Consider the following 21,710-nt stretch of genomic DNA (forward strand, 5'->3'; position numbering starts at 1 on the left):
CCATGATAAACTCAAGCTTATCTTACATGGTGCAGTCTTCTTTGTTTCCTTAACGTATGTATGTTTTAATGCATCTAAATACAAGCCCCAGTTTGAACAGTGTACTCAGTAGATACTTATCTTGACTATAATTTCCCCATCTTTGGTAAATCAGCAACCCTGGAGCCAGCAGTGCTTAATTGGTTGAACAAATCCTTGCTGTGATGTTTAGAAGAGGGTTAACGCTTGGATTAGGAGCATCAGGTGAGAGAGGAGAGGTGGCATTCTGCCTGTGGTGATGAGGTTTTTGCTGAAATGCTCTTTACATTTATGGCTTATTTACCTCAAAAAGTGTATTGATATATCAAAGGGCTTCAGAGAGGAGCTAGTTAATAATTCATTAACGGTGAGGGACTCGAGCCAGAGCAGGTTGAGCTTGTTCTTGAAAACGACGCTAAAGATTTAATCATGATCTAAATGTACCATATTTTTACTTGTCCAACCAGCAGCTTTCCTTTATTTCAAAAAAAAAAAAAAAAAAAAGAAGAAAAAATCACCAAAGTAATTATACCAAGCAATCTACTTGGTTTAATTGAGCAATAGTGCTCAAAATATGCCTGTGGGCAAGGAAGGGGTATTTACAGCTGGGGGATTTTCCTGTCCAACAGGGAACTTCATAAGGCACACCTGAGTCTGCACTCCCAAATATTTGTGCACAGTTCTGTATAGAAACAGCTCTGTTTGAAATGGGATGAGCTTGTCTTGGGCAGGTAGAGTATAAGGAGCCAAGCTGCAGAGATGGAAATGTGAATTCATGAATTGTTGGATGGATGTTTTTAAATGGGATAATTGTGCCATTTCTCCTCACCTTCTGCCTTCCCTTTTGTTTCCAGCTGATGACTTCAGCTCCCAAGATAACCTGGATGACCCAGAAGCAGGTGGGTGGGATGCTACCCTTGTTGCAGAAGAAGAGGAGGAATTTTTTGAACTGCAGATTGTAAAACATCACGATAGTGAGGTAAGCAGAGATACAGACCAGTATATTTTAGCTCAGGAGTCTTTTAATTGTTCTCTGTATATATTAAGATGTGAAAATAACGCATCAAAGATAGCATACAAAGTAGATACCACTTGTTTCTTGTACAAATGACTTTTGTTTCTAAGGTATATTTGCTTGGAGTTGAACCATAATTCAATGGAGTCTTCCTTCATCTGAAGCCAAGCATTACAGAAGGTTGAAATTCTGAATTTGTGTTTGGGAAAGAAAAAAAACAAAGCAAAAACAAACAAACAAAAACCAAAACACCTCAGTAAATTAGAGAATATTCAGCCCTCAGCTGAAAAAAAAACAAGCAATCTTAACTATGGTTATGGTTAACATATTTAGCTGTGTGTTGTGTAGTGTGATGGAAGGTTTTCACTGCAATCTCAGTTGCTCTCTGGTTTATCTCACTAAAGGCCAAATGGTTCTGTAGTTCTGCATATTTTAAAATTTATTTGCAATGATCTTGGGTATTCAAAGATATGTTTTCTTCAAGAGGAAATGTTTCAGTTTGAGCAAGTTGGCATTTTTAATCCCAACGTCTTCATTTGGCAAACTAATCTTGATTTTTAAATGGCCTCTTCTAGAGTGCATGGATTTTTCTTCGTAGGGAGTGAAATGGAGAAGCTGACTCTCAAAATTTATGTATTATGTATTTTTGTTAATTATGCTTAATTAATTACAGTTAATTATACACCTAATTATGCTTATTAGAGGATACATTTTTTTCCTTCGCAGGTGAAAGTAGAAGCCTCGTGGGATTCCACAGTCCACGACTGTATCCAGCTCAGCAAAGGAACAGCAGCAGATGAAAGAGTTTACCTTATTGTGAGAGCCACCGTCCAGCTCAGCCACCCTGCAGAGATGCAGTTGGTGTTACGCAAACGCATCTGTGTCAATGTTTATGGCAGACAGGTATAGCTTCTGCAATCCTTCCTACTTTCACTCTACCCTGTGTTTATCGTTGCTCCAAGAGGGGAAGGCTGTGGTTTGTGCAGTATGCTGCTGCTGTGTTTGCTTGTAGCTGCTTTCCTTTCTACCTGAATGGAAGCAACGTACTAATGGTTTGCATAGAGGCTTTAGGCTGCCAAGCAGATCTCATAGTGTCTTTTTTATTGTGACTGATAAAACAGCTTATTTAAAAGGTTCAGTGGCAATTTAGTATGAGATTCGGTGTTATTTGTATTGACTATTGAGTAATTGCTTTATCCGCAAACACTGGAAAAAGTAGAAGGAGTTAACTTGTTATGAACTTGTGGTTAATGTTTTGCATAAACTGTGTATCAGAATAAACATGTTTCCTTGCTTTTATAGTACCTTCACACATTACTGCTAACTATTTCTATTTATACATCCAGATATTTAGAGTTAAGCAAGCAACAGCTGGAGCAGAGCAGAGGTCCCTTTGTGTAATTTCTCAAAGTTAGTCACTCTTGATCTTCTACATTTTCCAGTTGCTTTGTGCTCTCGATACTGTGTAGGTGAGAGCAAGATGCTTGATAAATGGAAAGCAGAAGATATTATTCCATTTATGCCAACATGTCCTGAAATATATTTCATTCTTAGGGAGGATGATGAGGAAGAAGAGAGTTTGTTCAGCATTGTCTCAGAACCCAGCTTCCCTCAGCAGGGATGATGACAAAGCAGGAAGCCTGAATTGTTATTCTGTTTGCACATCTGTAGTTAAAATCAAGAGCAGAATTCTATTTGCACATCTGTAGTTACAATCAAGTTAAAAGCAAGAGCAGGAGAGGTGTGGTCACACCCAGAAACTGTGTAGGCAACTCTAACCTGCTTTTAGGTTAGAAATAGAACTGCAGCTCTCGATGCTTTGGTTAGGTAACAGCTATTTCTCAGAAAGGGAACAGTGATTTTTTTTTTTAATAATACACAATGGGAGGAGTTTATTCAATAGATTGAGCCTGCCAGTAATTATAATTGTGTTAAGTCTTCATTAATTCTGTTTTATACAGGCTTAGTCAATGATTTTTTTTTACTGTTATCCAACACGGAATCTTTCTTGCTAGCTTTCTGGCTAGCTTTCTTGCTAGGTTTCTAAAAATCCTCGTCAATAACCTTTTCCGGGTGTTTGTCTCAGCAGCATCTTTGAATGACTCATCTCTGCATTAATTCAACAGTCCAGTTCTTAACCCTGCAAGGCGCCAAGTCAGCATAAACAATGACCATGCCCCCTTAAATCATTCTTCATAACGATCTCTTTGGTCAAGAATTTAATGCCTGCACTTGTCAATATTCAAGACAAGTCACCTACGGCCCTGCAAAGAAAAAAAAAAAAACCTAGAACCAGCAAAAGTATTGTGTGCTGGTTAAGCAGTCACCTTGCAATAAAGGAAGTAAATTCTTTTTCTGTATTTGAAATACAGACAAGCAAGCATTTTGTCTCCGAGATAAGATCTTTGAATCTTAAGTATTTGTTGGCTAGTCTCTTGGGTTTGGGCTTCTTTCTTTGTAAACTATATTTAGTTCAGTTGAATACGTTAAAACATTTTTTCCTTAAAGCAAGAAATATTTTCTTTTCCCTCCCCACAGGGTTTTGCACAGAGTTTCCTCCGAAGAATGTCTCACCGAAGCTCCATTCCTGGCTGTGGTGTCACTTTTGAGATAGTGTCAAATATTCCAGAGGTAAATAAGAATTCAAACTATCTGAAATTGGCTGAGAGTCTCTAACTTCCTGATTTTTTTCTTATGGTTGAGCATGCTCGTTCTTGCTGCTGAAAGCATAAACTGTAGTTCTTATAAAAGATTAAGCAAATTTCTTTACATATTTTGACTTAGCAACAGCATGTGTCTTATCAGTGTCACTACGTATTTTGTTGAGTGAGCATCCATTTGCTTAAGTCCTTGAAGAAATGTTTTAAAGAAAGAGAAAAAGGGGAATAAAGATGGCTAGGTGAAGTGCCTGATGTGAGGGACATGCAAATGTATTATAGAAAAACAAAAACAAAATGCACACAGCCTCTTGGCTTCTTATAAGTAATGTCTTAATGTAACCCTTGATTCCTGAGGATGTTTGTAGTTGGATGCTAATCCCTTCCTTCCAAACAGATGCTTTATAAAATCACTTGTAAAAAAAACATTAACACGTGAAGAGCCAAAAGGCTGATTGCTGCCTGACTCTTTTATGTTCTGCTGTGTTTAATGCTCTCTGTTGAAATGTTTCTCAAGTGATGTGGTGGGGTTTTTTGTTTGTTTTGTTTTGTGGGGCTTTTTTTTTGCAAGTCACTTGAAATTTTGTTTTCCTCGCAGGGTGGATAATACCCCAAATGTGTTTGAGTACTTTTTAATTACAAAATATCTGAATGCAACCCTTTAGCTAATCAATGGCAATGTCTTACTGTGAGACTCTCTCTCTCAAGAAAAAATAATAAATGAAAAAACACACGTATGAGATGATGCTGATGATTTCTAAATATGCCTTATCATATTTAACAAGACATTTGAATCTACCCCTGAGTTTAAGGGAAAACAATACTGAATCTGTCCTGCATGTTTTAAAAAATGCATTTTCTTGTTTTCTTTGTTCATGTTTTTATTTTAAAAGGTTGTCTTGTCTTTTCTTCTTCCCAGGATGCTCAAGGAGCTGAAGAGCGAGAAGCACTGGCCAGAATGGCAGCAAACGTTGAAGATGCAGCTTCAGCTGACTCTGAAGCCTATATTGAGAAATACTTGCGGAGTGTGCTGTCTGTAGAGAACATTCTCACCTTGGATCGTCTGCGCCAGGTCTGTTTTGACTCTAGCACTCAAAGCACTGTATGGCAATGCAAATGTTTTCATAAGTGTTTCATAAGGCTGGCAAACCAAGACCACCACCTCAGTGCATACCTCAGCTTTGCAAAGTGTGCCTGTGGCAAAAGGCCAAAGAAGCAAATGCAGCTCGCTTTGCAGAGATGTTCTCACTCTACCTGCAAAATGGATGGATCGGGCTGGAAGCTTTATATTAAATGCACTGTCTCTTATGGGATCCTTAGTTTGAGATCATGCGTTGCTAATTATGTTTCAGAAAGCAGTTATGGGTGGTGTTAGCTTTTGCTTTCCGAAGCTTAGGCTTTAATCCATGTTTCTGGAGTTGCTAGTAGAGTTCTTTTTGCTTCTGTTCAGCCTTGAAGTAACCAAGCCTGTTGTGTTGATAAGTAAGACATTGATTGGGTTAATCTTAAGCAATCTAGCTTGATCTGTTTACCAAGAAAACTATGTGAGAGAAAAACATTTATTTATAAATTATGCAGGCACAAAAGAAAGCTATGCAAAGCAAGCCAGGGTATGTGCATGCCCACTATAAATTAATGGTGAAAGTGCAATATACTCGGAAGTATTGAGAGCAAGTTCTGTGTCATATCTAATTAGTTTAAAGGATTAAAATAGGAGCTCAGCTAGGAAAAGGAGTCCATCTTCACATCTGTAAGTCACCTCCTAGAATCAGTACAAGCTCTAAGATCCTACGTGTGTCAATCAGCAAAATACTGGATGTTAATGTTTCTCCACTCGTGCACTTCTAGCTATGTGCTGTACAATTTTTAGATTACGGTACACTCCCCAGATGGGAGCCTGTGCAATAAGGCTGTTTAGAAACATTTTTCTTATGTAGACAAAGATGGGATGATTGGAGCTTGGATTCTTGCAAAACAGGCACAGTATTTTCTGTTCTTTGCTTCTGTATGGTTGGCAGGAAGTTGCTGTAAAAGAGCAGCTAATGGGGAAAGGAAAACTCTACCGGAGGAGCCTGAGCTCTCCCAATGTGAATCGGGTGAGTATTCCACCCCAACATCTGCAGTGTATTGAGGGCAGCAAGTGCATCTTTCAATTACAGATCCCTATAATGCCAGAGTCATCGAGCACAGCAACAAATTTTCTTTTGTTTGACCCTTCTGTTCATCTGTGCTATTTGTGTAAATCGCTAAGTAGAGACAAAATCTGCATATATTCATACTTTCATCATACAGATTAGCGTGCTTTAGAGTACCCACGTAAATCCAGATCATCTGAAAAAGCGATATAAAAAGAACTGCAGAACTCTGAAGGCTTTTCACCTAGCTATCATCTTGGAGATTTTTTTTTCTCTTTAGAAGATATGAAAGCAAGCTACAAGTATTTGCTGATTTTAATTTTGTAGCAGCGTTGTTACATTATCTTATATATTATCTTTTTCTTGATTAGTGCATAAGAAAGAAAAGACACTTCTGCTTTCTAACATTTTTAATGAAATGCTTTGGTAGAACTAGTAATGAAAAGTTGTTAGATTTTTCCCCCTTTTAGGTCACTAATTGGGGTTTTACCTTTCATCTCTAGGCTTCTAATTCTGCTTTAACTGCAAGATGGTTTCCTTTCACCCTTCCTTATGTCTGTCAGGGCACATATTTATCAGTTTTCAAGTTTTTGTTAAGAAATAATTCTGCCTGCCTTGACCGTTTCAGCTTTCTGGAAGCCGTCAAGATCTAGCTCCTCCTTATAACCTGAGCAGTAACCGGGTAAGTATCTGAAGTTCTCCTCGGAACTATTTTATAGAAGAAATGTTGCTACCATGACTGCTTTATACCAGTTACAAGGGCATAGGGGGGAAATACCCTTAAAAATGAGGCATATCTGTGTGCTTCTTGTGTGCTCGGGACTGTCCATTGGGCATACTAGCCTTGTTTGTGCAATGCTGGACGTCCTTGGGAAGGCTCCCAGGCCTTCATCAGTCACATATCACCACTGTCAGTGGCTGTGGCCTGTATTATGGCAGACCTGAGTCCAGCAGACCAGGTTAAATGGAGCCATCCTTCACATGGGGTTGCATTTTCAGGGGAAATTTTCTTATTGTTAAGTTTCAAAGCTCTTCCAAAGCTTTCACCTGAGAGGTGCAAACCTTCTGGGTATGGGACAAATGTGGGTTCACATGGAAGTTCAGGTCCACCCTTGAGATAGAATAATATGCTGTGAGCCTCTGCCCTTCAGAGGGAAACGAGCAGTTTTAGGCTTGCAGTGGGTGATTTGATAATTCAGTCCATTACACTCCTTAAAAATAACAGCATAGATCAAAAGCATTTCTTTAAAAACTGAAAGATTAAATTTAAGCTTATTTTCCAAAGCCTAGATAAACTAAAGGGTCTTCTCCTGATAGATATTCTGCCCAGTGAGCATGTAGTCATTTTAAAAGGGAGCATCTAGTGGTGACAAGGCATTTTAATGCATAATGCAGTTGCACAGAATAATAGAATTTTGATGTAGTGCTCTAGCATTGGTTGCTAAATCTGCTACATCTGATCCATGTAGAGAATGCTAAAATATGTGCAGGTGATAAAGTGCTTACAGCAACTTCTGTTTGGAGAGAACTGTGGGAAGTGTCAATATCTTATTTTTTTTAAGTGAAAATTAAAGTCCAGAGTCCTTAATGATTTTTGTTTTTCTCTTCCCCTCCTCTCAATGATTTCCCTCATTGCATGTTTCAGAGTCCAAAGGTCCCAGCAGAGGTAATGCATTAGGTCCACCTAATGAGTGGGATAATAATTTTATCTCACTATAAAGTTTATTTTGCTCACTTAAACGCTTTTCCTTCCTGCTTTGAAGATGCTGCTGTTGGTGTCTCATTTGCATAGTAGGCAGCAAATGATTTTTTTCCATTGAAAAGCCTGTCATTAACACAGTGTGAAATTGGTACAAAGGAGAGAAGATTCTTCTTCTTGGGGGCATCTTGTGGTTTGCTACAAAGCTATAGCTGTTTAGATGGCATTTTTCCGAGTTCCTTGGGCAGGGTGAAGTTATTTCAGAAATGACCCCCTTTTTGCTTAAAAAAAAATAAAAATAAAACAGACATAAAAGCAAACAAATGTGTGCCAACCATGTGCAGCCTGGAAATGAGATAAACGTTGAGAATTTCTTTCAAATCTTTCTCAGGCTTTCTGGCTTCAGACAGTTCAGTGGTAACAACTCTTGATTTCTTTCAAAGAGTGAATTTAAATTAACAGTGGGCCAATGGAAAACCACGTTTATCCTTCTTATCATGTTAACACTCTCAGAGGAACGACTGCGTGTCCCCTTAGTTGTACCAAGGTTTGGTTAACCGAGTTCATTGGTAGTGGTTTGCATGGGCTTTTGCAGCTCTGCCTCCTTTGGTGTAGCCACTGACAAATGTTTTACCACTCTGACTTGGGGCTGAGGCTGTGTAGCTTACCTCCTTGCTTGTAACATGCTTACTTTAAAGCTGCTTGTTGCTCAGGACAGTAATAGTGGCTTATTGGGGGATTACAAACTCCCCTCCTAGAGATTTCTGACTTCAAATGGGCCTCTGGTTCAGTTTCTATAGGGAGATGAATGGAAGCTTCTGTAATCACAATGAAACATTAATCAAATTCTTAAACGTTCCTGTAGTGCACACAAAGCACACTGGTAACAGCATCCCTCTGTATTTCAGCATAAAAGATCCACGGATGGTTTCATATGCTGATTTTTAGCTAAGTTAGATGTCTTTTGTCACTTGGAGGGCAGTTCAAGTGGAAAAAGAAGTCTTCTCCAGCAGTGATGAATCATTATTCTTCTGGGAATTTGTTTTTGTTTTCAAGTGACTATAATAAGCTAATCTCAAACAAGTGGTGTATTGTATCATCAGAAATGTCAGTCACAATATAGTAATTGCATCCTGAATTGGGTGCAGGACTTATCTGCCAAGCCTGTGTACGTTAATATTAGTGGAAGCCTTTACTTATATCAGAGTCTTCCTCTCCTTAGCTTTTATTCCATTACTTCATTTTCCTCTCTAATTTTAATGTTGTTATTCGTGGCATTGCTGCTGCCTTCATCATGGATCTTAAGCTCTGTAGGAAGGCTCCTGAGCTTCATTCCTCTATGTAAAGCACCATTCGTCCTGGTAAGGTTGTGAATGTGGATTCTACTTCAGTTTTCAGCATAATGAATAGCCAGAACTCATTCTCCTCTAAAAAGTTAGAAAAAGAAGTAACTGTGGTATAGGTCCGACTAAACCAGGCAGGCCGAAAAAAGATTCCAGAATTAGGGCCTGGACTCATCTTGCAGCTGTAGTTGAATCTTTGTTCCTACACGTGGATGAGTGGTCACGCTCCCATGAAGAGCTAGAAAAGCCCATCTCCAGGACTGGAGAAGACATGTGAGTTTGGTGTATTTTGAAAAAAACCCTCTAAAGAATATCTTGGTGTATTAATAGCACAGAGAACTTCCAAAGAGCAGGCCAAACCTGACAGTGAGATACATGTTTATATGAAATAAAAAACCCCAATGGTGATTAAAATAATAATTTATGAGCTTAACTAATTTGATGAGAAGACAGAGGGAAGTCTTCTAAATTAACTTCAGAAAACAGTCTCACAAATGTTAGGTTAACGGGATAGCATTTGATATCCCCTCTAAGTTACAACTTCTTCCTTAAATGAGCAAAAGCCAGCTTTTACTCCTATTATCACTACAGGTATGGTTATTAGAGAGTAAGATTAATTTTGTTTCATCCTGCACATCATATCAGGTGGAAGTATAGAGTCCCTTAGTGCTGATATAAGATACAGAGCTGGATTTTTGCATTGTGAAATACTTGCAGTGGAAGCTTAAAAATTCTGTTGACTTATAAATTCCGTTGACTTAAACTGATGAATCAGTTGCATAAAGAATGGAAGACACCTCTGACCTGTTTTACAGCAGATGTTAAGGCTATAATCATATGCTGATGAAAAATTTCACGAGCTGTGCTTAAAATACCTTTGCACAATAACCATTCTCCGACTGCTGTCTCTCCTTTCCAAAAGGCCCAGAAGTTTGTAGCTCAAAAGCCTTGTATCCAAAAGCCGAATACGACAAGATTGTGCCGCTTAACCTTCAGGTTTTACAGGGAACCAGAGGTTCTTTTCATCAAATTGGTACGATGTAAATAAATTTGAATACTCTCACAAGTGCCTTTCACCCAAGCTGTATGCTTAAATATGTGCTACCTTGTCACTTCTTCCATAAGTCTTTTCTGAACTGCTAAAATAATAAAACACAAGAACTGTTCATTTCTCTTACCCAGTGGCAGAATTTTAATGGTCTATCAACTTCAAGAAAAAGATCATTGTTGGGTAAAGGCTGTAGATGACTTTAGTAGTGATCACCCATATTTGCTGTAAAGATTTTATGACTGAACCCTGATGTTTTTCACGGGGGATGAGTGAAAGAAGGGAATGCAGTGGACAAGAAGGAGAAGGTATTATAGAAATACCACACTTTCTGAACAACTTCGTATCAAAATGCATCAAATGACAAGTGTTCTTCCGGTGGCTATTTTTGATTTGTTAAATTAAGTCACTTGACCTCTGTTTGGTCACTTGGCACAGACCAAATATATTCATGAAATGATGGCTCCTCAGGGCGAATGATTTACAAGCTTCCTTCCTTCTTCTGACCACCCTTCTTGATAGAGGAAAGATTCACAGCACTTAAATAATACCAATTGCTTGGACTTTAAGTGTTTCAGTTAGTGAATGCACAAAGCAATCATCTGAGAGTGCTGTGTAACGTGCATATGTGAAACTTGGGAACTCTATCAAGTTAATAAAGTTAATATTTTTTTTTCTTTTGAGAGATTGAGATGGGTTATCTTTCAATCCAGTTTAGTAAAAGCAGTCATTCATCAACTACCTTTTGCCTCTGCAGATTCTTAGCACGGCAGTTGACCCTTTCAGTTGTCCTCAGCATTTTCTTTTGCAAATAAGTTTCTCCACATGCTGCCCCGATTTACCTACTTCTTAATGGTTTGCTGTCACCTCAGAATTGAGGGTAACATTACCCCTAACGTGTGGGAGCTACAGTCTAAAATGATGATCTTTCCTCCCAAAACAAAGTATTTGTTATTTGAAAAACCTAAATGCTTTGAATATATGGCCAGATAAATCCTATTCACAAGTGCACATTCCTGTCCTTAGGATCTGTATTTTATTTAGTCTGGCAAAATACTTAACATTATGTAGGACATGTAGTCATCCATAATATTAAGGCTGAAACTAAATTTACTGAAGATACTTAGAAAAAAAGGTTTTTTCTTAAAGAGAAAATCACTAAATCCTGCCATTTTTTCTGTGCAGGATGAATTTCTTGGAAGTGTTTTGCTCTGTTCCTTATCTACTCTGATTTTTTTGAACCACTCTTCAAACAGGTCTAGAAAGCCAACATGCTTGCCTGAAATGATTTTTGTTGGAACAGTCAATGAAGGGCACTTCTGACTCAATAAATCGTGATTCAGAGAACGATTCAGTTGCTCCTTACCTGCATTGAGCCAGTGTTGTAGTAAGTTAGAAAACTTTCTCCCCGTAGTCTATTTCTTATCTCTCTGTGGTCTCCAGGAGCCTTGTAGGCTTGGCCTGTGAGTAGAAAATGATTAGGACCTGCCACCTTTGTCCATTTGTCTTTAGTAAGTTGATGCTCATCGTAAGATCAGAAAGTAACTCTAATTAAGCTTTACATCCTCCAAAAAGAAACTTTCAGATGTTTTCCACTCTTCCATAGTTGTTTTTTTTCTTAATCTGATGCCAGGCTAATGTCAGCACCAGGCTAATTTACCAGGCTGATGGCAGTACCAGACCCGAAGGTTACAAAACCAAATAGTTTTTCAAGACTCTTTGAGTCTTGTGACCATATCCACCAAATATTCTGCTTTCTTTAAACTCCTTCAACACCGCTGAGCTGGTGCATGCAAAGAAGACTGAATTACACCGAGATGTTCTTCTGATCTGGATATAATCTGAACTCTTCTTCCATTTTGGCTTTCCTCTTGCAAACTAATCAATCAATGGGAGCCGGGGAAGACTTCAGAAAAAAATTCCACATCCCTGAGTGCGTTGCATTAAGTCGCTGGACGTTTCCATGCTGGCTTTAAAAATCTACTGCGGAGTGTGAAATGGTCACAACATCAGGATAAGAAAGCAGACTTCTGAATGGATGTAATTTGGGCATGACCGCAGGCAGCCAGGCCAGCTAAAAGAAATCAGCACTAGTTGAAATGCGAGACAGCAAAACCTGGGTAAGAGTTTCTGTGGAGTGGGATAGGAAAGGCTGTTTCACAGAAGCATTTCGTGGAAAGAATTTTCCAGACACAGGCAGGACTTTTTGATGCGTGCAAGACGTGAGAGTTGCAGGTCAAAGATAACACTTCAGTTCGAGGCTTACGGTAAAGGTGGAATAGCTCTGTCATCCTCGCTGATAGGAAGCTTTCAAGAAGGGCTTTAAACTCCAAAGTCCTCAAAAACACAAGACTAAACAAACCCCTGGAGTTATTGCTGCTCCCAGCCTGGGTTACATCAGTTTTGACATTCGGGATGGCTGCCTCCAGTCAACTCAGACACCCGCTACTCTTTAGGTATCCCAAATGTTACTTCACAGAAACCGAGCCCGTTGTCTCTACATCTAATAACGTAGCTGCTAAAAGTCTGAAGACTCTGCAGAAGTGCATGTTACTTGCTATTCAAAGCAGGACAGCTTCTGTGGGACTAACTTATAGATCCGAATGGAAACGATTTTTGCTCTGGGCTGCTCGCTGTGACCTTCAACCCATTGGAGAAATCTATTCCTCATACCCTGGCTTATTTATTCTTTGTGAAGCATTCACAACTTGAAGTTACAGTTGAGATTGGTTTCGCTGCCTGTCATTTTTCTGTTCAAGGTCAGATTATTTCCTTGCATCCCACAGTGTGAAGCTTCTTGAAAAAAAAGCGTTTCCCTTCTCTTCCCCTGGAAAACTATGTAAAACTTGTGGTCTGGGATGTAGCAGGTCTCTACTGACTCCTTTCTAGTTTGTTCACTGTGCCACCTCATTCTGCAAGTGTTTCTACTAAGTCTTTTAAAAGAACCAGCATGATATAGATATACTATAATGAAGACAAGGGCAGATACTGTGCAGACCATAGCCCAACTTCTTTCCAGAAGTGTGATTGGAGTTTGATGTATGTCAGGTTGGTTGCCTTACCACCACCCGGCCTTCACAACTTGTATTTCTGGAAAAATACAACTTTTTTCCAGAGTTACACAACATAATACAACAAAATACAACAATTTTCCACGAGATATTGAGACTTTGCAGCATTCAAGGCCAGGCTGTTTTCACCCATAGGTCCTCTCAACATATATTGGATTGCATTAAGATCTCTACATAAAACTTTTAGCAGCAGCTTCCTCAGATTCCCTTTGGCAGTCACTAGATTTGTCTGCGATGACACTGCAATGCTCTCTAAAAGATGTTACCTTATGACACGATAGGGCTAGGAAAACGGGATATTGCCACTTAAATTCTCAAAATCTATGAAATGAGAGCTCGGTAATTCTTTGTATTCACCGAGAAACTGTCGCCGGGCCAGCCTCTGACCTGTAAGGTTGGGGTGGAAGATGCAAAACCCCAGTGACCCCGTGATATAGAGAACTCCCACCCCATGAAATGTGGCTCCCTCCCTTGGGATCCGTGTTGTCAAAACCCACCCAGGGGCTCCTGGGCACCCTTGGAGGCAGGGGGCCTGCCGTGCTCTGCTGCTGTTTCTTACCCCTCGTCTGCACTCAGGCAGGTCTGCAAATCATCATCTTTCATCTTCATAACCACATCAAAACTCCAACCTGTCTTTACTTAATCTTTTTCCCGGCTCCTGGTATCTACAATTTGTTGTCGTGTGTTCCATCTCTCTCTTTGCCAGGCCGTTAAACAGAAATGCAACTTCCACGATTATTTCCTCTTGATCTGATCAACACAGCCATATCTGACCCTAGGCACTAATGTGCCAGCCTTTGGGTTTAAGATCCTATTTCTTTTCTTGCTCAGGGCTCTGTCTGTCCTCACCCCTCCTTTCTGACACTTCATCCACTTCCTGAGCAGATACACCAAATAGTTAGGAATTTGGGGCAGTACTATTTTATTTTCACCTGGTCATAATGCGCTCAACTCCCAAATTGAGTGAAATATTGTAGCTTTAATGTCTCTGAGCAGGCTCTTTTTGTGCCTTGATGCTGATGGGAGCTTGTCTTTCCAGGACTGGGTGTTTCAACTAACGGTGCTTCGGGGAATTGTCTTTGCTAAGCTCGGCCAATTCTGAATTTTGCAAAGGTGCTGTGCAAGCTGGCATGGTGTGTAAGAATTGCTGTACTCTTGGGGCTGTGCTAACTTGGAAAAATGCAACTTTTTTTTTCCCTAGGGCCGATGGGAAAGTCAGCAAGATGTATCCCAAGGTGCTGCAAACACCAGCAGAGGCATCAGTCCATCTCGTACCTCCCTGCCAGGCTCTGGGCAGCAAAACCACTCTCCTGATGCAGGTACGAGCTTTCCTAAACCTAAGACAGCTCTCACAAAAATGGAGTGAAATCACCCCAGCTTCTGAGTGCCAAACGGAGCTGAGCTGCTTTCAGAGATGCAGAGAAACATCTCCTCCAAAGCAATGTCTGTGCAGTTACCTCTCCGTGAGCATTTAGCAGTTGTGACTAAGCTGCCTACTCTAGCTAGCCTCGCCTTTGTCTGACAGAGTTTTGCTAAGTGACAAATGCCATGTGTTTAAGTTGTCTTTGATTTCGGAAAATGCAGTCTTTATCTCAAGAGCTCAATTTCTAAAGCCAGTAGTTAGCTGGGCTCAGGGCATGCTATGTGTTACATGAGTAAAACAGCAAAGACAACAAGGCTGCTAATGCTTTAGAAAATAACCAGTGCTGGAATTGGATGGTTATTTTGCAGTACGTGCGCCTAACGTACAGCTGAGAGTGCAGTGATACATAGTGAGGTTTTTAATGTCTAACTACTTTTACTCAAGGGAGAGCAGAATAGAAAAAAACTGCAGTATTAGCAAGAAGAGTTGGATGTCCCAAACTTTTTTCTTTTTCTTAACTTGGATCTTTTCGTCTTTTACTTTTGGCAGGCTCTGTTATTGTCATCAGAATTGTGTGTTGTATCAACATCTTTTTTTCACTTTTGCTTCTCGATTTTTTCCTACTTCTGCAAGTTATATAGCACTTTATGTTTCCAGTGGGAAAGAGCAAACTTTTTCACACCATGCGATGAGAAAAACTTTCTGTATAATGGGGCCACAGATTAAAACTTATCCAGATTTTTATATCCCTTTCAAGGGAGGAGCAAGCACTCAGTGCTTTTTCTCAGACTGACCACTGGAAGAAGTCATTTTAGAACTAAAACGATTACTTTTTTTTTCCTCCAAAAGCATAACTGATCACATTTTTCAATTTTTCCAACAGGCCTTGGTAGCCTCGCTGCTTCCTACCTGAATCCTGTCAAGTCCTTCGTGCCTCAGATGCCAAAGCTGCTGAAGTCTCTCTTTCCTGTTAGAGATGAGAAAAAGGGCAGGCAGACCTCTCCTCTTGCACAGCAGGTAAAATATTAAATCAAATTGCCTATGCAGTAATACTGGTGAGTGCTGTTAGACTTGCTGGCAGAGTGCTATTTTATATGTTGTTGCAGTGCAAACCAAGCTCTTAGTCATAGTAAAGCCCTGTGATGCATTTCCCCTCCATTCTGCCCAGAGATAGTGGAGCTGTTTAAACTTATTGATACACTCCGCCTGCTTGGCTTTTTCCAAGTGCCAAGTACACTACCAACATGATTTATGGTAATACCACTTGCAGCAACAATAGTAAAATTTATGAAGTGCACTTAGGGTTGTTTGTGTATTGCCAAGTGGCAAATGTAATTTTATTTTTAATTTTTTATTTTATTTACCATCTTCCTCCTCCCCTGCCCCATCTCACGTCGCATTTTTCCATCCTCTGCTATGTACTTGGGACAGTTGCTTTTGTTCATTCTCTTATTTATTACACATGCCAGAGAAGTATTTTGTTTTGTTTTGTTTTTGCTGTTAGTGGTGGCAGTGGTGGTTTTTTGAATGCTGGGCTCCAAATGAGGCTTCTGTGCTGTGAGGGGCAGTTAATGCATGATCAAGCAGAGTACAAAACACTACTGTCTTTTAAAGAAAACAGATGAAATACAGACTCACATTATAAATAATATTCTCTTTGAGAAACCGTAGTTTATAAAGGAAAAGCCCTCTACTGTGTGAGTCTGGAATATTTAAAAATGATTATGAAGATAAATCTGGAGCCAGATCCCACTTGTTAAAGTTTGTGGAAGGCCATTTGGTCTGTGCTTTGTTAAGCACGCAGCTATCTCTTGGTAGATGGAAGCTCCTTCATTAGTCTGGAGTTTTGGAAGCACACTGTCTGTAAACTTAGACCTTTCTCACCTCTTCACATGCAGGCAGATGTTTTAGAGGGTGTGTTTCTAAAGCAAAACAACAAAAATATTATCGTTGGATCCAGAGATTCTATTCCACTGTTTGCTACAGCTAGGTCTGCCATTATAAGAACATCTCAGGATTACAAGGAATTTTGTCACAGTAGAAATACAGTGAAACGTTAAATAAATAAACAAACCAAAACCAAATACTTGTAAAAGTATTTAAGTTTTGGTGTAATTTACGGCAGACCTAGTACAAATAAGAAATAAAGCAAATTTTAAATATTTTTACTTTATGTTTTATTCTTTACAAAATAATAAAACGAGCAAGTTTCACTCCCAAATCTTACCCAACTTTATGCTTTACATTTTTCATGTTGCCTTTTGCTTACAAGAGGTTTAGTGTGGAGTCTGGAGTCGTGTAACCTTCCTCATCAATGAGATTTAGATTATTAAAATTAAGACAGTGACTTTCTTAAAGGTATTTGGGTATTGAAAGATGCAAATAGGTGCTCTTTACAATTGCACTGAGAGCCTTTCACCACTTCTTGAATTCTTACTGAATCAAGGAGAGCTGAGATTAGAAATGAGGTCCAATTTCCTGCCTCTAGTCTAACCACCTGTTCCCACTCCTTCCTACTGTTCAAGATCAGCCTTGCATTATTTGCCTTGAAGTCTGCTTTTAGACTACCAAGACATGTACTTTAGAGAATTTTTAAGTATATTATGGATTACTATGGAAACTCAAATAATCAGGTCATGATCACAACAGTTTTTTAATAGGCAGGAATGCTGTTTCTGATTTGTTTTTAAGAAAAGTTAATGTATAAACAGAACTGTGGGATGTTTTAATCACACACAGAATCGCACCAAGAATGGCTGAGGCTGGAAGGGAACACTGGAAATCATCTGGTCCAACCCCATGCCAAAAAGGGTCACCCAGAGCTTGTTGCACAGGATCACATCCAGGCAGGTTTGGGGATATCTTCAGAGAAGGAGACTCCACAGCCTCTCAGCAACCTCTCAGGGCAGCCTGTGCCAGTGCTGTCACCCTCACAGTAAAGAAGGATTTTCTCATATCTATCAGGAACCTCCTGGGCTTCAGTTTGTGCCCCTTGCCTCTTGTCCTGTCACTGGGTACCACCGAAAAGAGCCTGGCCTCATCCTCTTGACACCCTCCCTTCAGATATTTATACACATTGATAATGCATGTTTGCATTAGAGAGCAACCTAAAGTTTTCCATGACCACTGGATCAGTGTAATGAGATGAAATCTTGACATTACTTGGTGCTTTTAGGTTTTTAATAGAACGAGTCAGATTCGTAACAAATACAGTGGTTCTCAGTGGTTTGAGAGATTTATAGTTATTCTTCCCAGTTCTATCAGTTAGCAAACTGGGCTTCTTCACTCCTGTTAGCAATCACACTGCACAAAAGAGAGCAGAAATTGAAGGAACTGCTACAGGATTCGCTTCCTCTGTGCAGCACAAAAAATAAGTAAGTGCTGTTATAGTGGGACTGGCTTGAACATCATAAATATCATGTCTCATAATCTTTCTTGCTGTTCCCTTATAATGGCCTGAGGATGCTAATGTGCTCATAGGTGTTAAAAACTGGCCAGAATTTCGGTGGTGGCAGTGATGAATGGCTGCGTGCTGGGTGGATGATGGGGCTGCTATGGGGTCAGTGTTTGGCAATCAGCTCCCACACCTTATCGTTAACCTGTCGGAGTAAGGCAGCGAGCTCGTAGTTCTTGCATAATTGTATGAAACTGCACGGCGGAGAGAACACAAAAATGGGATTTTTGCATCTCAGGAAAACACAAATGAGTACACCTTAGTTCTGTGGAAGGATAAGGCTTTGATGCAGAGTGTCAGGGGATGGAATTGAGTGTGCAGGGTGAGGGTAGGCAATAAACTACAAAAAGCATAAGGGGGAGATGAAGCCGAAAAGATATTTCAACTGCAATTGCAAAAGAGCCTGGCCACTTAACAGGGAATTGCTGGATTTCTATTACAGTAAACAGCAAATTTAGAGAAGTAGTTTCAAGAACAGAAATGACCAAAGGAATGCCTCACAAAGAACACGGAAAGATTTAAATCACCCGTACCTGGCTAAATGCAAGTAAACAGCAGGTTTTTGAACAAAAATACCAAATGCTTAATAGCAAAAATACCAAAAAGCTAAGCAAATCCATTTAAACGAAACAGAATTTCCAAAGTTCTTGTCCAGCTCACTTTTCAGTGCCTATCTGTTCCAGTACTTGAGGGTACTGAGTTATCTAATATCATTAACAATATGCTGGTGAACCATCTTGAGCTAGATGGCTGCTGCTGTATTGAACCTCCGATTCATTACAGGTCAATTATCAGGGCACACGTCTGCAGAAAGCAGTGGCTTTGTTGTGCTGCATCTTGTAAGCAGGGTCTTGCGGCTGGGCTGGTTTTAGTGCTTTGGAGCATTATTTCCAAGGGAGCAGTACTTAACCTTTTTCTGCAAGTTTATAAGTGAAGTTGAGTTCATCGTGACCGAACAGCTCCCCGAGTGGATACGTTATCAAATCTCAGATCCCCTGCAAGTAAATAGGAGACAAGATTTCTCATCACCCATTCCGAAAACACCCTTTTTTTGCAATTTATTTCAGTCACACGCCGTCGCTGAGGCTGTCACCAATCTTAAAGTAAGCACTATCCTAACGAGCTGGTCTTTCCCAGTGCTGTTTTTGTTTGTAGCCCGTTGTTGCCCGAGTTTCAGAAGCGCAGAGCGATTCCAGTCAAGGTGGTGGCAGCTAACGAAATTGCTGTCTTTGACCTTCTGATGCAAGTTTAGTAACTAATCTGGAGAATAATGAACCGCAATTAATGAAATCTGCTCTCGTATTCAAGTGTGTTTCTCAGACAGCACATAAAATAATTGAAAGAACTTCCTGCTCTCTAATTAGTTAGATTGAATTAATTTGGCATAATAGGATTCTTTATGTAACTAGCAGAACGGCTTCCGATGAAGCTGTTTATGTACCTAAAAGATGGGTTTCTGATGAAGCTGTTTATATACTTTTAAGTTAGAAAATGCCTATTTTATCAGTTATCTGCTGCCTTTCAGTTAATTGCCAGTACTCTGTAAATAAAAAAAATAAATAAACCTTTTGGATTACTGCAATTGCTTTTTATTTTCCTAGTTTATTCTTTGAAAGGCTTGGTACCATAGTGTACAAGATTTAAAGCCTTACCAACCCAGAGTGCTGATCAGGAAAAGTTTAAAACACTTGCTTAAAATATGCAGGTGGATGGGAATCAGAGTTTCATCTATCTTTGCTTAATTATATTATGTGCGCGCTCTTGAAGCCTGTCTTTTGTATTAACATGCTGAGGCTTTCATAGTGTGCACCAAGCAGAATTACTGCTCTTTACCTTATGACCCTGTTGATCTCCAGGAACTGCCCGTATAATTTCATTTTAGGGCATCATCGGGTGCTGGCATTAAAAATGTACATATTTGTATTTCAGTTTCTGGCTTTTGACATTGCTGTGGCTCATACCTCTGACCACCGTGCATTTGAGAAGTGCATTTTGGTGACCTTCATAGTCAAGAACCTTGTTGGATGGTCAAATGTCTTCGTTAGCACATGGCTTAAATGAGAGATCTTGACTCACAGCTGTCTTAAAATGCACACTCCTCTTTGAATTTCCATGTGCTAATGTAATTCATGTTTGTTTTATGGTATAGAAATGCAGACGTGACACAAGAAGGCAGCCCTCTATTTGTTCTCTTTCACCTTCCAGTGCAGTTATAGTAATTAATCTATATATATATATATAAATTAAAATTAAAATTAAAAAATAATAATAAAATAAGGGCAGTTAATGAAAAAGTATCTGAATAGACAGAAGCCTTTTCTGTAAGTGCATTAAAAAATAGAGGCGGTTTCATGGCTGTGCGTAGTGCATAGTTAGTATAATTGCTTGAATTTACATTCCTTAATCAAATGTAAATAATGTGGCCTCAGAGAACCCTTTTTAAAATCTAGAAGGCTTTTTTTTTCACTGTTTCAAATAAAGGATCACTTGGATGCTATAATCAGCATAGCTCAACAGATCCTTGGTGGCCGTCTGGGCTCATGTATGGCTGGATCTTGTGGCTGAGTTTGATTTCTTTCTAAGTTCACTTTTCTCTATCATGCTCTTACAAATAATTTTAATGAGTACGGGAAGCTGGCCTTTTCAACTTCTTAGTGAAAACTTCTGAAACTTCAGTATGAACTAACTTGAAAATGGTTCTGAATTGCCCTTTTTATCTTTCTGCCTGGACCTACAGTGAGATAACTGAGAAATAGTGTATGTGTACATTTCCCACAAAATATATTGGAAAAACAGAATTCGAAAGCATTATTACCAGCTGCAATTTTCCATGTTTAGAAAGTGAAGTAAGAAGGTTTGGGGTTAATATTTAAATATACAGTGTCTTTAGGGAGCAAACAAACAAACTAAAAGAACAAAAAAAACAACGTGCCTAAAAACAACTTGTTCTGGGTTTCATCTCTCCTTGTGGTTTCTAGGTTTATGTTTGAATGACTGGTGACTTTAAATTATTTTAAAATGAAGGGCAGGGAGGAATATTTGTGTTTAAAGGGGTTCCTTTTAAAATGGACTGTTTGGCTTTGTGCTAAGGGATTCAGAATTCTTCCTGCATTGCTGTGTGCCTCGTGAAAGCGTTTTAACCCAAGCGCTCAAAACTGAATTAAATCCACATTTAATGAAGCAACTGCTATGCCCTGCTGGAGAAGTTTCCAATAGCTGCTTTTAAATGGTGATGTGAACATAACACTGTCAGGCTGACAGTCCTTGAGCTCAGTCATTCCTGTCTGCGGATGGCAAAGCACAGACGACGGCGGTGGAAGTTTGCTGCTGATGTCCTTACAGGACTGCTGTAACCTTGGCTGGACCATTTCTGGAGCTTGGAGGATAATTCTTGGACCCACAGACCCACTCTGTGTAACTGCCACTGAGCTTTCTGCATGTTGTGTAGGAACGCTGAAGGATTTTCATCCGGTGACATCAAGGCAAAAGGCTTTGTACTGAATTCATCAGTCACTATCATCAGAATCAATTGAAAAATATTTAATGGCAGTGAAACACCAAATGTATTTTTCTGAGTCCGTTGAAGAGGTTGCCGTTATATACATGTACTATGTGGTATGGAAAAAAACTTAAATTGGGGTTAATTTTGCTGCCTCTGTTAAATGGGGTGAGATACACATTTACTTTTCACATTCAAGCCCACCAACACACTGGATCAGTCTTCAGATTTCTCTAATCACTCCTAATAACGTGGCTTTTGGGCACTCAAAATGTGTTCAGACTGACCTCAAATCTGACCAGCAAATGCTGTGCAAACACACCCTTAGAAATCCTTATGAACCCACCACGCAAAGCAGCAGCTCTTAGGAAAAAAGACAAGTTTTGTTCTACAAGGGCTCAGAGACGC

At 39.6% G+C, this 21,710-nt stretch overlaps 1 protein-coding gene across 2 annotated transcripts in view; it reads left to right on the forward strand.

Moving 5' to 3' along the window:
- Positions 1-21,710, forward strand: part of KIF13B (kinesin family member 13B) — a 118,237-nt gene that overhangs the window by 85,422 nt on the left and 11,105 nt on the right. The window contains exons 30-38 of one of the 2 annotated variants that reach the window (XM_032183535.1): positions 873-997; positions 1,760-1,936; positions 3,572-3,664; positions 4,610-4,762; positions 5,709-5,786; positions 6,454-6,507; positions 7,471-7,491; positions 14,188-14,305; positions 15,233-15,366. In XM_032183535.1, coding sequence (XP_032039426.1) covers positions 873-997; positions 1,760-1,936; positions 3,572-3,664; positions 4,610-4,762; positions 5,709-5,786; positions 6,454-6,507; positions 7,471-7,491; positions 14,188-14,305; positions 15,233-15,366 — 953 coding nt within the window. The remainder of the gene's footprint in view (positions 1-872; positions 998-1,759; positions 1,937-3,571; positions 3,665-4,609; positions 4,763-5,708; positions 5,787-6,453; positions 6,508-7,470; positions 7,492-14,187; positions 14,306-15,232; positions 15,367-21,710) is intronic. The other variant, XM_032183536.1, reaches the window with a different exon arrangement.

The sequence above is a fragment of the Aythya fuligula genome, chromosome 3 (genome assembly GCF_009819795.1).
Source record: "Aythya fuligula isolate bAytFul2 chromosome 3, bAytFul2.pri, whole genome shotgun sequence".
NCBI lineage: Eukaryota > Metazoa > Chordata > Aves > Anseriformes > Anatidae > Aythya > Aythya fuligula.